The sequence below is a fragment of the Anolis carolinensis genome, chromosome 3 (genome assembly GCF_035594765.1).
Source record: "Anolis carolinensis isolate JA03-04 chromosome 3, rAnoCar3.1.pri, whole genome shotgun sequence".
Lineage (NCBI taxonomy): Eukaryota > Metazoa > Chordata > Lepidosauria > Squamata > Dactyloidae > Anolis > Anolis carolinensis.
The window spans coordinates 252,769,198-252,790,150 of NC_085843.1; the positions used below are offsets into that span (position 1 = coordinate 252,769,198).

The following is a 20,953-nucleotide window of genomic DNA, read 5'->3' on the forward strand; positions in this document are numbered from 1 at the left end:
CCTAAATTATACAATGGCAAAGCCCTTTTAGGTTTTACTAGCTTCTACTAAAGGTAAAAGTAAAGGTTTTCCCCTGACGTTAAGTCCAGTCGTGACCGACTCTGGGGTTGGTGCTCATCTCCATTTCTAAGCAAAAGAGCTGGCGTTGTCCATAGACACCTCCAAGGCCATGTGACCAGCATGACTGCATGGAGCGGCGTTACCTTCCTGCCGGAGCAGTACCTATTGATCTACTCACATTTGCATGTTTTCGAACTAGTTTGGCAGGAGCTGGGGCTAACAGTGGGCGCTCATTCCGCTCCTGGGATTTGAACCTAGGACCTTTTGGTCCGCAAGTTCAGCAGCTCAGCACTTTAACACACTGTGCCACCAGGGCCCCCTATCTTCTACTAGATACCAATATTTGAATTTATTTAATTAGAAGTTGTAAAACAGAATATTGAAGATGGTTGCTAAAACAAAACAAGAATAATCATATAAAATAGTCAAGTCAAAAATTATTTATTTTTAATTCAAACTTTTTTTTATTAAAGTATGAATGCCTTTATGTTGCAGAATAGTTTACATACATTTGAAAGCAATAAGCATATTTTCAAGAGACCCAAGTCATCTTCAGTATCCCATGATCAATCTACATGCTGTAACACAGATCGCTCACATACATACACACACACACATACACAAACATACAAAGTGTACATATTCACACACAATGGAACATACTTCTATAGCTATCTGCTTTGATTAGCTTTCTTTAAGGCTTCTGTAAGGTGCCCTAGTGCTCCTAACATTACCACGGTTTATGAAGAAGACGGTATAAAGGAGCAGCATTACCTGCAAACTATTAATCAGCACTTGGCCTTTAAATGTGTTTTTTAAACCAAGTTAAATTAGGAACCCTTTCATTCATGATCAGAAAAGGATTTCGGAATGCTAGTTTGAGATTCGAATCAGAACAAACCATCTGCATTCAAATTTGATTCCAGGGGATTCTTGAATTCCCACAACAAGACGGCTGAGATCATTGCAGTAGCTCAACCCTGACCCTTGAGTGTAAGGAGCATCACATAAAAATATGGAATTGAATAACAGTAGGATTGTAGTAGAACTGAAGTTCTCATTCCATGCCACGACTGAAAGAGAACATATGACACAGCCCAAGGTCTCAAATCTGTTTCTCTCAACCTTCAGCAGCAACCATGTCTACTGAATCAGGGATTCAAAGTGGATGAATTCACAAATTTCCCATACCTCACTCCACCTTTTGGTATCCCTACAATATTAAAAGAATATTGGTGCTAATTGAAAGATGAGTGGATGCAGGTATGTTAAAAATGGTAAAATGACTAAAATAAAATATATCATATGATTATAAGGTGAACATATAAACATCTTTGAATATTCAATCTGTAAAATGTTAATAAACTGTAGACTGTCAGCCTGCTTCCCTGAAAAGTTGCAGGTACCTATTTCAGCTTGGAGGTGATCAACAGGATTAGCTGCTGGCCACCAAACCATATTCTCTGTACTCAGCATTTTTTCTGTAGAAACAGCACACACTTGCTAGTGCATTAAATACTAGCAACATCCAACATGTTCCTATTGTTAACTGCTCAGCGGATTTCAATAAGCAAATAGAAATAATTTATCATCCTTATGAAGTGAACCTGAACAGCAAGGGATAAAATGGGATTGGAAGATAAAAATGAACAAAAAAGAAAACAAGCTTAGTCACATTTAAAAACAACAGCAGCAAATTTCATTGTGATGCAGTTATGATAAAGATGAATATATTTAAGGAATTTACTGAATTGCTTCTTTTATTTTATTCAGAAAAGCTGATCAATCAGGTGTTGGGAGTTTCATTACTCCCAAACCAAACTGTTGCTTATTCATCCATATGCTTCTATTCCCAGGGCCATTTCTGCTTTCGCTTAACCGTCAACAGGGTCAAGTCAGCCATCGTCAGATTCCATTTCTTGAGACATTTCTTCAGATGAGCTATTTCTGTGGATCCGACCATCACTCTTCATGCTATGGAAAGTCTTCTTAAAGGCCTCCATCATGGCATGAGCCAACTTCTTGGCTTCTAGCTTGCTCTCACACTCTACAGCATGGCAGTCCATTTGATAGGACAAATCATCGTTGATCTCCCGATAAACCCAAGCAAAAATGTTTGGGCTGACATTATGATCGGCAGTGCAGTAAGCAATACGTGCAACCTGAAAGGTATCCATGTGGACAGTGGCCTCTCCTTTGAGGTCCAGATGATGAAGCCAAACTTGGAAGGGGCGGATTTCCAGGAGGGCATTTGCTGGGAAGATGTCCTCTCTTGCAAGGGTGTGCTTCTTCCACAATTCAATGACTGGTTTCTCTGTACAACCTGACAAAAACTGCATTCCCGTTGTTGAAATTTTACCCAAATATGTAACCTAAGAAGAGAGAAAGAAAGAGAAACAAAGTTTGTCAGCTACACTTTTTGGTATTTTTATTTTAATATCTTGAGTTGATTACTCACTTGTAATCTCATATAGACTGTTCAGTCAAATCTGGTTATATTCAGCAAAGGATCTTCAAAGATCATGTTACATTGTATAACTCTCCAGTACATCTAGAGCAGTGGTTCTCAACCTGGGGTCCCCAGATATTTTTGGCCTACAACTCCCAGAAATCCCAGCCAGTTTACCAGCCATTAGGATTTCTGGGATTTGAAGGCCAAAAACATCTGGGGACCCCAGGTTGGGAACCACTGATATAGAGGCTAATCTTTCTATCCTTTAACAATACTACAAACATGAAGACTCAGGCAATGAACAGGTGTGAACCACCCTTACAGTGATGAAATGGTGTAGCTATATTTATTTAAGAGAACAAAATAAAAATACAACAAATAATAAACAAAATATCAGAAATGTCATTACTTCAAGAGATAATGCACTTTCCTGTTTGAAACTATTTCTGCTACCTTCCATTGATTGCTTCTTTATCTAGTGACTTCATCACATGACTCAAAATAAACATCCTAGGATGCTTAAAGCCAGCTTCGGGGAATCCATAAGCAGCCATCAGATGATGTTGCCTGTGGCTCCACCCCCAACAGGGTAAAAGTGTTGCCAGATGCTTTCCTTGCAACACAAGAGGCTTCCCATGAGGGCAAAATCTTCCCCATGTGATGGGGAAAGCGTTGCAAAAGGGAGCTGTGTGCGGGGTGATAGATTTGCCCCACTGCTCTCTCTTTCCTCGCCAGAAGATGGTATGATAAGGTGGTAGGAGTACATCAACAAAGGATGCAAACTGTTCTTACTTAGATGACTGCCTCACATCTTTCCTCCTATGACTTTACTGATATAAATTACCGCAATGATATCTATTGGTACATCAAATCAAACTAGTTATTTCTGTAGCATATGAACTACACCAATTTTATAGATGGTTGGCCAATTTGATTTAATGTGTTGAGTGTTTTTCTAGTGATGGGTTATGAGAGCTGAAGCACAAGCACATCTGAAGAGCCACATGTCTCTGGTTTAATGAAGAGTTGTGGTAACAAAAAATAATATCACTTTATGTAGCCAAACATCTTTTGCCAATCCTAAACCGCACAAGCCCAGGGCTGTTGCAGCCCCTGGATATTATTTAGCAGATTGCATGGACTGAACCAAATATGATGCTTACAATCATTACGTTATAAAAACAGTGCTTTGGAGAAGCTTGAGCAGCCTTAACATTACAGGGATAGGGGAAAGTAACTCTTTTTGTGCTTGCCACAGTCTAATGAAAGTCACTTGCATTTTGAGAAAGGTTTCCACTCCCTGGAAATGCAAATAGCAGCTTTGTAGAGGTAGTTTGTATTGGATCACAGCAGGAAAAGCAAAAGGCAATTATCAATGGGAGAAAAAATAAATGTCAGTTGCATTTGTATGAGCAGTCAGGTGCAGTTTCATCCATATGTCCTCTCCTTAGGCATGGCTATAATGCTCTGTTCTGAGATCTACTCTGCCTACACTCAAGCATTATCAATTTCTTTAAAAATAGTACCAAAATACTTTCTAAGAGCCATCTGTTTACATCCAGCTAAACTGTAACTACCGTGTAATGAACAAGCACTCAGCATGAAAACAACCCTCTGTTTCTGCAGAAGTTATAACTTTTGTTGGTGCCACAACAGAGATTCAACGTGGTTATTATTAGGAATAATTTTGGAGCACTTTATTGGAAATTCACCATGGTACACTCTTTAACTGACACATCACCCCCTCCCCAATGAAATTCACATTTGGGATGCCCCAAGTTGTCTTCCAAAAATTAATGGAGCATACTATAACCTATATTCGTTCATTTGCATGTGGAATAATATAATTGTGTTAATTAAAGCTGTTAACAAGGATCGGTTTATGTCATATTTCTCAGCCAAGGACATTAACCTCCTTCTAGCATTATATTACTTAAAGGGTCCTTCTGCTCTTTAAGCAAACTGGGCTCATTTCCCTCACTGTCAATAAAGACAGTCTCCTAAAAGTCCCAGGATCAGAAGGAATTAGAAAGTAAAATGTAAGTTAATAATTTTAAAAGTCCACAAACTAGAGTATTTTTATATAGAAGTTATAATACACTTCACATATCCATGCCTATTATTACAAATGCACATTACTAAACACTTCTCTAAAGTCATAACAATTACTCCCCTGACCAAGTGAATGCAAGATTTTGCTTTCAGGGGCTTTCTCTACATGCAAATCTGGAAACAGGTAAAGCTTAAAATACTGACTTGTTTTTGAAAAAGTAGACTCAAACTGAGCATAAAGACATTTGACATTGTCAGAAACCCTGCTGGGAGAAAAATGCTTTGATGGTGATCAACACATTAGTAATTCTTGTGGAAGACACCTGCCCAAAATGGGGCTATCGACTGGAACAGAACTCAGAAGATTAAACAAATACAAAGCAAAATCCATGGCCTTTTGGTCCTCATCAGCTATAAGGCTCTATATGCAAAAAAATTGCTTAAATGCTCTCAGAACAAAATGAAAAGTTTTAATGGAAGAAACAATATTCCCTTGACACCCACATTTACCTCTGAGATTACACTATTCATTCTAATACACAGAGGAGAATAATAAGATGAGTGTTATGGAAGACAGAGCAATTTATCCTTATTATTACTGATAAGTAATGGTAAAGGTAAAGGTTTCCCCTGACATTAAGTCCAGTCATGTCCAACTCTGGGGGTTGGTGCTCATCTCCATTTCTAAGCCGAAGAGCTGGCATTGTCCATAGACACCTCCAAGGTCATGTGGGTGGCATGACTGCATGGAGCGCCATTACCTTCTCGCAGAAGTGATACCTATTGATCTACTCACATTTGCATGTTTTCGAACAGCTAGGTTGGCAGAAGCTGGGGCTAATAATGGGCACTCACTCTGCTCCCTGGATTCAAACCGCCAACCTTTCGATCAGCAAGTTCAGCAGCTCAGTGGTTTAATCTGCTGCGCCACTGGGGGCTCCTATTATTATTACTGATAGCAGCATTTATATAGCTACTGCATTGTAGCACATCTCAAGCTAAACACTTCACTTACATGATGACAGCAGTCCTTCAAGTGCAACATAGTAAAATATATGTTCTATAATAATGAAAGAAGATCTGTGTATGTGTTTCTCCCAGTTAAAACCTAGAATTTGATACTAAGGAGACTCCGAGGCAGTGCATCTTCATGTTAATTGAGTTTTTTTAGAGACACAACTACAGTCAGTCCTCATGGATTCATTTCTCTACAGGGCCTCTCCATCTCTTTGCTGGTGTTTGTTCTATATACAGCATGGTCTCTGAACTCTTTGAACCATTCAGAAAGAGAAAAGATTCTTGGCAAGTGGTTGGATGGAGTAAAAGAGCAGAGAACAATGTTAAACAAACACAGCGGAAAGATGAATGCAAGGCCATGTGCAGGGACAGAGATGTCCAGAAATTTGGACATGGAGGGGGGCACACCAATTTTTTATATTTCAGAAAAAAATGCCATAATAATTTAAATAAAATATAATATCAACACCCATTACATATTGAAAGTCATTTTGCAATTTTAGGAATAGCAAATCATGTAAACTTTTGTTTGGTCTAAAACTATAATATTTTGCGTATTTAAAAAATAGTTAAGACACAATAATACATGGATGTTTTATTGTTTTGGTTATAAATGGAGCTCCATGGTCCTGAACTGTAAGTGATTACTTTGGTTTGGAAGCTTATAAGAACAAAAAGCAATAAAGGCAGAAGAGGCCAACAACATTCGCAAAATCTTGGGAAGGTGAAAAATAACTATCTAAAAAAGATTGGGGAAAAAAGTGATTAGACTATATTCAAATAGCCAAGCTATCTAATAGTATCTGGGGAGGAAATAATGAAGAGTTCACCAAAAAATGGAGGTTGGCATTTGAATATTTGGAAAGGAAGACAAATGTTGACTTTAAAGTAGACGCAAGGGGAATTTACTAAAGTAATTATAAGGGTAGGTTTTATTAGATGTAAGATTAACAGTGAATTGTGACGGAGGTCATAGGTGGTGGGTTCACGGGTGAAAAGAAGGAAGGAAAGGATTTGTTAGAATGCTGCAATGTATCTATTTTCCTAGTTAATGTAATTTTTGATTTTGCCTGTCACTTGCATATAATAAAATAAAAAATGTGAAAAAGGTAAAGGTAGGTAAAGGGTTCCCCTGACGTTAAGTCCAGTCATGTCTGACTTGGGGGGTTGGTGCTCATCTACATTTCTAAGCTGAAGAGCCGGCGTTGTCCATAGACACCTCCAATGTCATGTGGCCGGCATGACTGCATGAAGCAGTCATGCCATGAACGCACACAAATGTGAACGCACACACAAAAAATTCACAAAGAAGATGAAATTATTTTCTCTCCTTTAGTTCCTCGGTGTATCAAGTTGCCTCAGAGACACTCAGGTCAAAACCATAATCAAATTACTATATTTTACAGAAAAACAAGTATTAGCTTCAGTTGCTTTTCGAAATAAGGCAGGTTATCTTACACATATACCAAACACTACTACTACTACTACTACTACTACTGATGATGATATAATTTTATAATAGGCAGTACACATTTCGTCATCATTAATAACTAAGAAACATTCACAGAAAAGCCACAAAGCTACAATAATAGAAAAAGTAATGTAAAACAAATGTCAAAATACTTTTAAAAAAAATGCCTCTACACTAGCATAGTGATTAGAATATTAAAGTACAATTATTTAAGCCACAGGCCTGAAAAATCACTACTCATGAATAATTCCAATAAAATCAATCCTGCTTTTCATGATGAACTATTTGCAGCTTGAATACTCTTTCATTGCTCATTTCTGTAAAAAAAATACTTTGCTTTTATAAATCTTATGGATTTCATATAACCAGTGATATGTGTTTTTTGAAAAAGTATGAAATATATAAACCGTCCCTGTGTTATAACACATATTCTCTCATTATAAAGTTGAACAATTCAGCGGGTTTCAGTTTAATAAGATAAATACTGTAAGCCCAGTGAGTACTATTGAATATAATGGGCACTAGTTAGAAGAATCACCCAAAACATATGTTATTTGTTACTTGAATTGGCACACAGTTATTCAGCAGGAGCAGGACTTGTATTTGTGCCTTCCAATGGAAGGGCTGATTTCTTCTCTCCAGTTTCCTCCCTGCCTCCATTATAGTTCCTTGTCCTCTCACATAACACTAGCTTGCAAAATTGAGTCATAAAAACATTTTTAAATGTATGTTGGTTTTATACGCATTTGGCACTCTGAATCCAAACATGACCTCAGGTTTGCTCTAGCACGTACAGTTTATTCATAATTTACTTTGATGTTTTTATTTTGTAATACGTGATTGAGTAAGAAATCTTAGGGGAGTAAAGACTAAGCAGTAAGAAAGGGATTACAGTCTTCAAACAGACTTTCAAAACACAAAAATCTGTTCAAGAGCACTAAAGGAAATTGTACGGGAATATCAGCATCTGCACTTAATCAAAGCTGAGTAACAACTGAATTGATAAAAAATATCAATTTTGTGAAATAACTTTTGTGAAAGAACTGCATGTGGTATGACATTTTTATAGTGTTTATCCAAATTCTGCACCAAAAATACATGAAACAGCTACAATATTGAAAAACAGGCCTGTGTAATTTGCTCTAGAGAATTGCTCTGTTCCCACTCAAGAATAATGTGAAGTTTGTTTTAAAACCAGTAAGATAAAATGGGAAAATGGCAGAAGTTGGTTTATCTACATTCTACCAGCAGAATCTTTCCACTTCTGTGGAGCCATTGGTGGATTGCGGAACCCATCATGCCCACAGAAGGCAAAGACTATAAAGCAAGATACTTGTAAGGACAACCAAGGTATTTTTCTTTTACAGGGAAAAGACAAAGTGAGCCCCCTTCTCATTTCCACATACAGAAACTGAAACTAGTGGTAGGAAAGCAACCTTCACTTTAGTTGAGCATGTATGGCTTGGCCCTCAAACATCTTATTGATGTTGCTCACTCGTCAGGGTAGATGAGTGTTTGCTGGGCACCTCTCTTCCCCAATCGCACTGCAACCCTGTCTGGCATCACTGCAGGCAATGGCCTACTGGCAGGACCCAGGTCACACCCAGAGACCACTGTGACACAGAGGACAGTAGGGGATGGTAAGGATGGCCATGTGGTGGTGCTGAACCAAGTCCAACACTACTGGGCAGTCATGCTTTCATCTACCTCTGCAGTGGCCAGCGGGGGGTGAGGGCTGTGTAAACCATCCCAGGACTAATCCAGTATACATAATGCCAGATCGGCCCCAGGGTAATGAGTCAGTGTAGCTCCACCCACAGGCAAATTTAACATATTCAGGTATATTCAGGACCAAATACTGTAGTCAACTTCCTCTATTATAAAAATATTGCTGTTGGAAGTCAATTTTTGCAGGAGACTTGGTGTAAAACAAATGTAAATAATTCTAGACATTACGACTCAAATGTCTGTCTCATTAACATGAACTCTGACAACAGCGGTTAAATTCCCTAGATCTATATATTTTTCTTTTGGATATACAGACAGTCCCCAAGTTATGAACAAGATAGGTTCTGTAGATAAGTTCTGTTCGTAAGTTGAATTTATTTGTAAGTCAGAACAAGTACATTTTGTGAGTGCAACTCCAGCCAAATTAGACAGAGAGATAGATAGATAGATAGATAGATAGATAGATAGATAGATAGATAGATAGACAGATTAGCTTTGGATAGCATAGGGAATGGTTAACACACCCAAGGTGTTTGCTTTGCTGTCTGTGACACTGTTCAGAAGATTCTACATCACTTCCTATCCCTGTGATAATTGGATTGTGAAAAATTTGGCTTGTTGTGGAAACAAGAATTGGCAATAAAGCTTCAGTGGAGACACCTTTTCCCCATGACAACTCTTTCAGGAGTGAATTTCGCTTCCAGGGGGTAGCTTTCTCTCACTACTTGTTATCTCACCCCTGTTCTTAACCATGAGTCGTTTGTAAGTTGGACACTTGTAACTTGCGAACTGCCTGTAATCCAGGAATTCTCTTCTGGGAACCTGCCAATCTCAAGTTGAATTTCATGCAAGTGAACTGTATTCAATATGCTCCGATTATTATAGTAGTTCTTAATAAGGTCAGTTGACATCTTTCATAGGAAATGTGGGGCAGGGGCTTCAAACCATTTTATTAAAATGTAAACAATAAATGCCCTTTTATTATCACACTGTTTTCCAGGTACAGCAGTATATAGTTTTATTACATCTTGTAGTAGCTGGAGATTGCCATATCATTTAAAAAAGTGTTTGTAAAATGAAAGCATCCCACGCAACTTTCTTGGCATGCTAAAATGGCCTATATTCTTCTTACCCTTTTTCCTGTCAAATGGGGATTTCTATCCAAGGCTTTTCTCTACTGCCAAGCTTTTGCAATGATCTCAAGCACAGCTGCAGTTGCAGCTATTAATAGTTATTAGGTGTATGTGAACATGCTAACCTTTGGGGGGGAAACACAATCTATTTCAAAGAAGAATGCAACTCCCACTGTGAGGATTGTAACTGAATATCAATATTTGACTCAAGGTATAATCTACATTAAACAGCAGTATCTAAAGTTTTTCCATCAGAAGAGATGAAAAAGCCAAGATAATCAGGATAAAAAGTCTAAAGTTAATGAAATCAATGGGAATTTGTTTCTAATTTAGTTCAAAGTTTACTTTTTACTTGCATGCTGAGTTCATAAAAGGTTACTTTCCAACAGAGACAAGAAATCTTCTTCATAAATGTACCACAAGAGAATGAAAGAATAACATATATACCCCGTGTATCACTGGTTTGGCATGGACCTGCTGAGCTAAGGGCCGAGGAAGCTGTTCACTCATTAGAATAGGGCTAGTGTACAATTCTGGCCACCATAATTCAAGATGGATATTGACAAACTGGGATGTGTCCAGTGAAGGGCAACCAAAATGATCAAAGATCTGGAAACTATGCCTTCTGAGGAGAGGCTGAGGGAGCTGTGTATGTTTAGCTTGGAGAAAAGAAGGCTGAGAGGGGACATGATAGACATGTTTAAATATTTTATAAGATATCACATTGAGGAGGGGACAGGCTTGGATTCTGCTGCTCCAGAGACTAAGACATGGAGCAATGGATTTGAATTGCAAGAAAAAAAAATCAACCTAAACACTAGGAAGCACTTCCTGATGGTAAGAGCTGTTCGGTAGTGGAATATGCTGCTTCAGAGTGTGGTGGAGGCTGGATGTTCACCTGCTGGGGGTGCTTTGATTGTGTGTTGCTACATGGCGGGGGGTTGGACTGAATGGTCCTTGTTGTCTCTTCCAACTCTATGATCCTATGAGTTACAAAACATTGATGTCCAATAGTTCTAGTATAAAGCATTTGGAATGGGCAGAATATATGTAGGGCCTCACTGTGCTGGTATAAATGTCTTCACAAATCTTTTCAGCAAAGGTATTTGTTACCTGTACCCCACACTGGCTGAAATAAATCCAGTTGGGACTAGAGAAATTGCCTCCTTTGGAATACCTTTTGAAGGATAACGAGATTGCTACCTCTCCAATGGTTACGTCTGTAGAACGCTAGTGTGTTTTACTAGGGGCTCCTAACTTTAGCTGTATATTATGGTTTTGACTTAAAGTTGTTGCTGTGCTCTCTTTAAGTCTTCTGAGGAAAGAAGGGAAAATTTTTAGCAGCTAACAAAACTGTCAACCTGTTCCTAAAAACACCATAAATCTCTATTTATGCTACTATTTAGCTACCAATCATAAAATCAAAGAGTTGGAATTCCAGCCTATCAATATATTTCCTGAACTGTGGCGCCCAGAACTGGACACAGGATTCCAGGTGAGGTTGGACAAAGCAAAAAATAAAGAATTCTTGAATATAATTACAACATACAGAAATGTAGACTCAACTTATAAACTCCTGTTTTGAGCAACTGTTTATCAATAAAAACTATATTGGATACTGCTCTTTTTCTAACACAGGAGCCCAGAGATCCACCCTAGCTAATTTTGGGCTCAGTTGTGGCTGCCATTTTGGAAAATCAGAGGCAACATGACATCACTTCTGGCTTCTTTTTGAATTCATATGGGATGACCCGTTGATTTAAAATGTGTATTGTATTTTCAATGTATTTTTGCCCAAAAAATACTTCTAAGGGATTACTCGAGGGAAAGGGCTTAGGGAGGTCAATGGCAAACTTAGTAGTACAATAACATAGCTGGGAAGAAGACCGAGTCTTTTGTGGATCCAGAAGATCTATCTGCATGACAAATTTGATGCAATGGCAGAAGAGTTTTGCTGATACAATCACCCATTTATTTTATATTCTTTTATTGATATTTTAACAGGCTGCATTGTTGTCTTACCCCTTTTCTTAAAAAATGCACCTTATTTTTGCAAACCATGTAGAATGCATTGTTTAGAGCCATTATTTAAATAATAATAATTGAAATAAAATGTAAATATTTCAAACAAGTTAACTGCCATTGGAGAAGACATATCCACTCAGAAGTAGAGGGCTGTTGAGGAGGCAGAAGCATGATTACTCTATTAATCCCTAGTATTTGACCATTGGTCCTATTTGCCAGTGGAATAAGCAAGCACTCATATGGGACCTGAATTTTTTCTTATCATGGAGTTGGGGGTACATTTTTTTCAGGGAAATAGTAAACTATCCCCCAGGACTGCCCTAATCCAGTCAAACTGCTTCCCTACTTGTGATCGTTGCCTTTGCATTATTACATATAATAACATTTTGATCTCCATTCTTGAGAGCTGCCTCATCTGCATGCTTTACTTTTGCACATGCTGTTGTGTTGCCCTTACTTTAATTAATCTGAATGCACAAGGGGCTCTAGATTTCAACAAACTTGCCTTTAATTCAATCAAATATTTTATAATCTATGCTTCTTTTTATCACTTCTTCCTGTTAGCTTATTTTGATTTCTGTTAATCTACATTCCTCAGGCAAAGTAGTTTGGATTTATTTTCTGCAGCTTTGAATTTTTAACTGAATTCAGAAGTGTTAATTCCTTAGCCTATTACAAGATTAATGACTAGTTGGCTTTCTAATGGTACCCAGCTCAATGCATCTTGTCTTGTAATCACACTGAGAGGGGGAAACAACTTTGCAGGATGGAACAAAAGATATAATTTATTTAGACAAACTCTTATTCATTCCACGGCTCTAAATGTTAGTTGCCTTTGCAGACTAATTAGCTGATCTATCATTAGGGAAAACATTCCTCGCCTTAAATCGAGATGTGGTACACAAACAGCAATTTCCAAAGGTTATAAGTATTACATTACACACAAACAGTTGCTCCATTAAGTTTGGAACAAAAAGCCTTCACAATCACATGTACACTGGAACTCAACGTTTCTTGCTAAAAATATTATTGTAGAATATTATTCTGAAATATTACATGACACCCAGAAGAATAATGTGCGGGCTTGGCTCTGCGAAGTTGTGGTAAAGACTGCAAAATATATAGCAAAGAGTGGGAAACAGATCAATTTGTTAGGAAATACTAGCTTTTTGAAAATAATACAGTTCCTTTAGATTCCTACAGAAATCAATGACTTGTCATACAGCTGTAATTTTTGTGGAACCTAGCCATTTAACTGAACAGCTTGTTTAATGTTAGTAGGAATTATTTCTTTACTTATTTCATTCCTGCATTTAGGAACAAATGATGTCAGTGATTTGTATTTTAACACAATTATTTATTTATTGCAACATTTCTATCCCTCCCTTCTCACCCCCTGGGGGGACTCAGGGCGGCTTACAACCAAGTATAAAACAAGTGTATAAAAACAATTGCAATTACATTCAACAATAATAATTAAAATTAATTAAAACATCCATATAAATATCATACAATGATTGATTTAGTGTATTTTATTTTTATTGTAATTTTAGATATTAGCAATTCATTGTGCCACAGTCTGCTCCTAGTCTTGTTTGTGCAGACAGAATGCAGCTTTTCCATCTTCTGCTACCAGTGATATAATCTAATTGATTTCTGTCTTGGCCATTAGGTAATGTCCATGTATAGACTCATCTCTTTGGCTGCTTGAACAAACTATTGGACTCACAAAATTCAGTAAGTTTCCCTCTTGCTTTAGTTCTTGATCCTAGGTCAATTTCTCCTAAAATGTTTGGTTCTAATTTTGCATTTAAATCATTTATGCCCTCTTTGGATGTGTGATTGCCCTTCTGTTCTACAATGTCCAGCTGTTCTCCCCAGTAGCTAATTGGGTGTATTTTGACCCGAGAGTCTCATTTTTCAGTATTATCTCTTATTTCATTTTATTGCCTCATGATAGGAATTTCCTGTTAGTAGACATTCAGAAGTAGCTTACCAGTGCTTCTATCTGCATAGTAATAACAAGAGTTTGTGAAAATGCCACTGCTATTGATGCGAGAGATCTTCCACCAGTACTAGCACCTACTATTCCCATTACATACTAGCCGTTTGGCACATTTAGTCTGGCTCCTTTGCAAAAACCCATCTAATGCAGGAGGCCCTACTAGAAAGTGCTATCATCAGCATAAGATATCGCTTCACAATCCCACCAGTATAGAAAGGTAGTGTCATGAAGTCCTCTGATCCCTCCAGTATAAGTATGGAAACTTGGAAAATACTGTGGATCTTTATACCATTTAGGACTCTGCTAGGAGCAGGATGGGCCCCACATCAATTTTATAATACACCTCTCAGTGATGTCCTTTCAAAAAGGACACTTTTTAAAGCAAAGGTTAAGCACTATCAATAGCTGAAATGCTAAGACCCTTCACAAAGATAAAAACTGCTCTACAAAATCAAGTTCAAAGCAAACGCAAAACAAAACGGCTTGCCTTCAAATAATTTATATGAAGTGGGTTACCAAAGAGATAAAAGTTCAGCCTAGCAGTTCAGAACTTCTCCTTCATGGTTCAATACAGGAAGACAGCATTTAAAGTTTTAAATGCTAATAAAAAGAAAGGCAAATTGAGTTGGGAAAATGTCCTAGTTTATGTTTGCTCAAAGTTGTATTTTAAGATAGTTAGAAGGTAGAGGCATAATCAGTTCAAAGGCTTAAGTTGACTCCCCTCTGTTTCTTCTTGTATTTTCTTTGACTGTACCTCCAGTCAGCTCACCCTGCCATAGTCCTGAAGTTCTATTACCCTTGTTTTTTCTGAAATCGTGGTGGTGCTGCCCAGTGAAATGACTGGAACCACAAAAAGCTAGTGAGGAAGCTTAAAGACAAAAGTAGGAATAAGGAAAATATTGTGTTGTCGAAGGCTTTCATGGCCGGGATCACAGGGTTGTTGTATATCTTTCGGGCTGTGTGGCCATGTTCCAGAAGCATTCTCTCCTGACGTTTCACCCACATCTATGGCAGGCATCCTCAGAGGTTGTGAGGTATGGAGAAAACTAAGCAAAGAGGTTAATATATATCTGTGGAAAGTCTAGGGTGAGAGAGGTCAGTGTGAATGTTGTGTAGTTAATCACTTTAATTAGCATTGAAAAGCTTATCTGCTGTCTTCTTCCTGCCTCTGGGGCATCCTTTGTTTAGAGTCGTTAACTGCCCTTGGTTGATTCATGTCTGGAAATCCTCTTTCAGAGTATTGCTTTTTATTTACTGTTCTGATTTTTGAGTTTTTTTAATACTGGTAGCCAGATTTTGTTCATTTTCATGGTTTCTTCCTTTCTGTTGAAGTTGTCCACATGCTTGTGGATTTCAATGGCTTCTCTGTGTAGTCTGACACAGACTACAGTAGTCTGATTTTTGTGTTCTCAAATAGTATTCTGTGTCCAGGCTGGTTCATCAAATGCTCTGCTATGGCTGATTTCTCTGGTTGAATTAGTCTGCAGTGCCTTTCATGTTCTTTGACTCTTGTTTGGGCGCTGCGTTTGGTGGTCCCTATGTAGACTTGTCAACAGCTTCATGGTATCCGGTAGACTCCTGCAGAAGAGAGAGGATCCCTCTTGTCCTTCGCTGACCGTAGCATTTGTTGGATTTTCTTCGTGGGTCTGTAGATAGTTTGTAGGTTGTGCTTCTTCATCAGCTTCCCTATGCGGTCAGTAGTTCCCTTGATGTATGGTAAGAACACCTTTCCTCTGGGTGGATCTTTGTCTTGACTCTCATGGCTTGTTCTTGGCCTTGCAGCTCTTCTGATGTCTGTGGTGGAGTATCCATTGGCCTGTAGAGCCCAGTTTAGGTGGTTGAGTTGAGGAAAATATTCAAAAATATATTTTAAAAATTATTGAGTGTCAAAAGAGCTTGACAAGATGAATCCTGCACTGACTTCACCATTTGGGACTTATTCTGCACAATATCTGCATGTGGATTTGGTTCCCTCATTCTAGGAAAATGCTATTTTCTGCATAGGAAACAGGATTTTCTATGCTAAAAATATTTTCTGCGCAGAAACTGCTGTTTTCCAGGTAGACAATACAAAAATACCATTTTCAAATCTTTCAGAGAATAAGTCTGGAAATTTTCAAAAATTACTCATTGTTTTCTTTTAGATCAGAATTTGTGAAGAATACAATCCCTTGAAGAAGTAATATCAAGATCAGCAGTTTTTGATACCCTAGTTAAACTACTTTTACACAGTCCCACATCTTTTGAATGCCATAGATTTGGACACTGGGAAATCCAATCTTTTTGCACCATCATGCTAAGAAATATGCCTTTAGTATTGTGAATAGCAAAATATATTTTAGTGTTTGCCTCATGCCAATATTAAACCATAAGAGCGTATGTCAATGTGACTACAAATGCCTCAAGAGGAATCATTATCTGTTTGGACTACAACTCTTGTTTTTATGTAATAGGATTCTTAGGACAAGACAAATAGGACTTAAACTGCAATTTATAACAATGCTGCTAAGCAAGAGCAAAATCATTGACATATTTAAATAGGGAAATAGATAGCCCCCTGACCTGCATGGTAAACACTTTGACTCAATATTTTAAAATGCTGCATATTTACATATCATCCAGTGCCACACCATGAGGTTGTTCAGTTGTGATTGGGAATTTGACAATATGAAATAGGAAACTAATTGCAAAATTTTTCTTTATATATCAATGCTTTGGTTAAATGCACCTTTCTCTAAGACAGGGATGAACAGAAGCTAGACTCTGTCCTGAAAGTGGTCCAGAAGCCATGTTTTGGTGGGCTCACAACTGTTTGCCCACCATAATATTTTTCCAAAGCATATGGACAAAGTGGATTTGATCCAACCTGACACTAAAATTCTCAAGTAATAAGGCTAAATCCAGGTCTATGCAAGCAATCTGTGATTGGAATAGTAGAAAATATGTAACAGCTATATTATGTCCTTGTAAGTTTTGAAGAACTTCATATGCTTCAAATGGTCCTAGCATTTATTATAGGGTTGGGAATCCTTTCATTCCCTCAAATCATAAATCATAGAATTAGAGTTGGAAAAGACCACATGGGCATCCAATCCAACGCCCTGCCATGCAGGATCACACAACTAAAGCACTCTTGACAGATGGCCATCTAGTCTCTACTTTAAAACTACCACAGAAGGAGACTCTACCGCACTCTGAGGCAGCATATTCCACTGCCAAACAGTTCATACCATCAGGAAATGCTTCCTAATGTATAAACTGAATCTTTTCCCCTGTAAATCCATTGCTCTGTGTTCTAGTTTCTAGTGCAACAGAAAACAAGCCTGCCCCCTCCTCAATGTGATATCTTTTCACATATTTAAATAAGGTTATCATGTCCCCTCTTAGTCATATTTTTTCCAAGCTAAACATACCCAGCTCCCTCAGCTGTTCCTCATGGGACTTGGCTTCCAAACGTCTGATGATTTTGGTTGCCCTTCTCTGGATGTTAATGGACTACTTTTCCTATCATACTCGTTCACCAGCCAAGCCTGCCTGGGTTATTGGAAAGTTTTCAGCAACATGTGGAATTGTGGAGGACCAGAGGTTTCCCACCTCTGCTTTACAACAACTTTATATCAAAATGTACTTTACACAATATGAGCCTACAGCTCCAGCTGCTCAACTACATCTAGGAACCAACTGCAACAGTGAAGACATTAATGAAAGCAATATGTTGCATGGTATAAGAAGTGCCACAGAAGTAGTGAAGACAAACATTAGGAAGTTATATTTTTGTTCCCCAAACCAAATATTTTATGAGGAATAGAAGTATGTAAGCATTAAAATCCTGCACTGGACCAATATTGCATGTCAGCAAAACAGTTCAGGGGATAAAAATATCCTTGTGTAACTAATTTGCTTCTCCAACATTAGCCAAAGCTAAGCCATTATCTGCAGCACTTCACAAAACAGTTGTTGGACAAAGTTAAGCTGTAGAAGGAGTTTTCGTTTTAAGGTTAGATTATCAAGCAAAGTGGATTACATGGCATATATTTCTGCCTTTATTTATGAACCATTTTAAACTCACCAGCATTCATTATGAATTCATCACAAATACATTTACAAAATATGCCTTATTTATTTAACGATTAGACATTTCTGGTGGGTCCACTTAAATATATATCTCTAAGAATTCCTCAGCCCACAATTGGCAGGTGCATTAAATGCTAGCAAACTCAAAACCTGTACACATAATAATGAAAACAAATACCATCTCAGTTTTTTAACTAACACTTTCCTTGATCACATTTATTGATTTGAAAAAACAAACACTTTTGCTTCTTGTCAGAGACATTATTTTTCATTACTATCAGTTGCTTGGTTATGGCTCTTTTTCTTGGATTAAAGTCATGCTATTATCTTCTACACTTCTGATTTTGGCACCAGTCCTAGATCATGCCTTGCCAAGTTTACTATATTGCTTTATATTGTATCTATGAATGCTTACTTTTCTTGCTTGCTTGCTTAAAGTACCTTGGCAAATGAGTGAACTATAAATTGTCAAAACAAACCAAATTATTTTCTTAACAGATAAAAATACTAAGTCCATGTAATCGATTTGTTTTTACTGCGTTCTTCATTGCTCTCTTTTCCACTTCTCTTTTTCCTATCTTCTGTGCTGCCAAACTTAAACACTTGTAGACACTTCAGGGCAAGGAGCACTTTTCTTTTATTGCTGTGTGAACCAAATATCAGAAGGCCTGTCTCTCGTCTTATCAGACACTTGCACAAATACCTTGTATTGTCTAGGGATAGAGCCTTCCAGTTTGGGACATCCCAAATTTGGAATAGCTCCTTGCATAGTTACAACTATCACCAATATTGCAGTAATTTCAGTACCAGCTCAGAAACTTTTTTTTACTGAAGCATTTTGAAGATGGATTGATTTGGTCCGTTTTATCGTTTTTGCTGCTTTTGCAGTTTTCTTTCTGCTTTGGATACTCTTCCATTTAAATAACAAAAGCAAATAGAGGCTACAGAAAATGACAGGGTAAAATGAAAAGCAAAACAACAGAAACCCAATTCTAGACAAAACATCTATGAGCCAAAAACAAAGTGAAAGTTTAAAAAATACAAGATCTACTATTATTTCAGTAATAATATTTAAGATGACAACAATCATTCCAGAGGTTGGTGTGTATTTAGGAGGATAAGCATTTCTGTAATTATTATGGACATATTCAATAAATGCTAATCAAATACTTTAAAGTTTTTAGGGATTTATATATTATTCAATATTTGATATGGGGCAATTAATTTCTGCATCAATGCAAATGTCCTTAATTCATCTATCCATGTGACACAAATAGATCAGCACCTCTTTTCCAATCTTCATCTATTTCTAAATGGACTACTGCTCATATAACACTAATTAATTCTTAGCAAAGTACTAGTCTATCATCATTAATGAAGTGTGAGAGTAACCCAATTATAGGTGAAGCTTTCCCATGCATATTCAGCCCCTCTCAAAATGGAGTGGGGGGCAGGCTATAAGAGAAATTCAGAAGAAATAAACCTGAAGGCTAGGCACTTCTATTTGTAGAGTTTTGTAAAATTAGTTCAAAACTGTCAAAGGTTGTCAAAGGTTGTAAAGCAAGGTCGTTTCACTGACCACATCCAGCCTTCATTATAGGAAAGTCCACTTAGTAAATGTTTTGATACATTTGCATCCATGAAACACCCACAACACTGTCCTTGTTGCAACCCTGACTTGGGGGTATATATTACTCCAAAGGTCACAAATATGACTGAAATTTTCAACAAAACTAACATATATGTAGTGCTAACATGAGAATGGAGGGTGCAAGCCTGTTTTTGGCTGAACTAGAGGGTAGGGCCAGGTCAAATGTTTTGAAATTGCAGAAGATTAGAGTCTGATTGAACATTAGAAGGAACTTCTTGACCGTAAGAGTGTTTCAGCAATGGAACCAATTGCCTATGGAAGTGGTGGGATCTCCTTCTTTAGAAGTTTTCAAAAACAAGCTGGACAGCTACCTGCTGGGAATGCTTCAGCTGAATATCCTGCATTCAGAAATGGGTGGGATTTGCTGACCCATGAGGCCCTTCTGTGACTCTATACAAAAAAGATGCTGATATTTGCCATTATTTTATTGTTTTAACTATATTTTCCACCACATTGATAACCATATGGATGAAAAGTGGTTTAAACATGTTTATATACATGAATAAACAGTGAATCACCAAATAATATGTGTAAATATGAAATGACATATGTGTTCTAATGGAATATGCCACAAGGAACCCATTTGTTCTGTTCCCTATCTACTCCCAGTAAGAGCCTGGAAAAGCTGCTATAATCAGGTCCAGTGAAAAATGCTGGCCAGATTGGCTCGGTAATTTTGGAAGTTGTAGGCCAGAAATGAACATTTCCAATCTTTGCTCCCAGCTGTGAAAAAAAAGCTAGCTCTGCCAAGAAGATGCCTCCCTCCTACTGAACGGACACCTGTTCTTTGATTAAGACCAGGATGAGTATTGGCTTCTTCTGCATTGGCAGCCAATTTCTATTCTCTGCTGTGGTATAACACAGCCCTAGAATAGACTGTCAGAGTAACAGATCAGCAGAACAGATGTTATAGTAATTTCAGTAGTTTCCATGGACACAAACATATATTAGCTAGTTCTAAAAAAACACAGACCCATCGACAGAAAGCTCAGCACCTAAAAATTATATGAACAGGGCAAAACTTTGAAGCAAGATAAGCAGAGTTCAGGCTGGTTCATATCTACTTTGTTTTTCACCAAGAATTCCAAGATCCATTAAACCAGATCAAAGTTCAAAGGATGTACACTGAAAGAACAGGGTGCCCACAAACACAGGGATTTTACTACGAGGACTGAACTGAACTCACACTGAGGTTCACTGCTGAACATCCCAATCATAGGTTTTGCTAAATAAGTAGGAGTCTGGAAATCTTTGCTGATCACCCAGAGAACTATCAACAGATTCT

The 20,953-nt window shown here is 37.7% G+C and overlaps 1 protein-coding gene across 1 annotated transcript in view; it reads right to left on the reverse strand.

The window, feature by feature from the left end:
- Window positions 1–485: 485 nt before the first annotated feature.
- The window catches only part of pid1 (phosphotyrosine interaction domain containing 1), a 126,899-nt gene continuing 106,431 nt past the window's right edge, over window positions 486–20,953 (reverse strand). Inside the window, exon 3 of the mRNA XM_062976615.1 lies at window positions 486–2,432. Within this exon, the coding sequence (XP_062832685.1) occupies window positions 1,956–2,432 (477 nt within the window). The 3' untranslated portion in view covers window positions 486–1,955. The remainder of the gene's footprint in view (window positions 2,433–20,953) is intronic.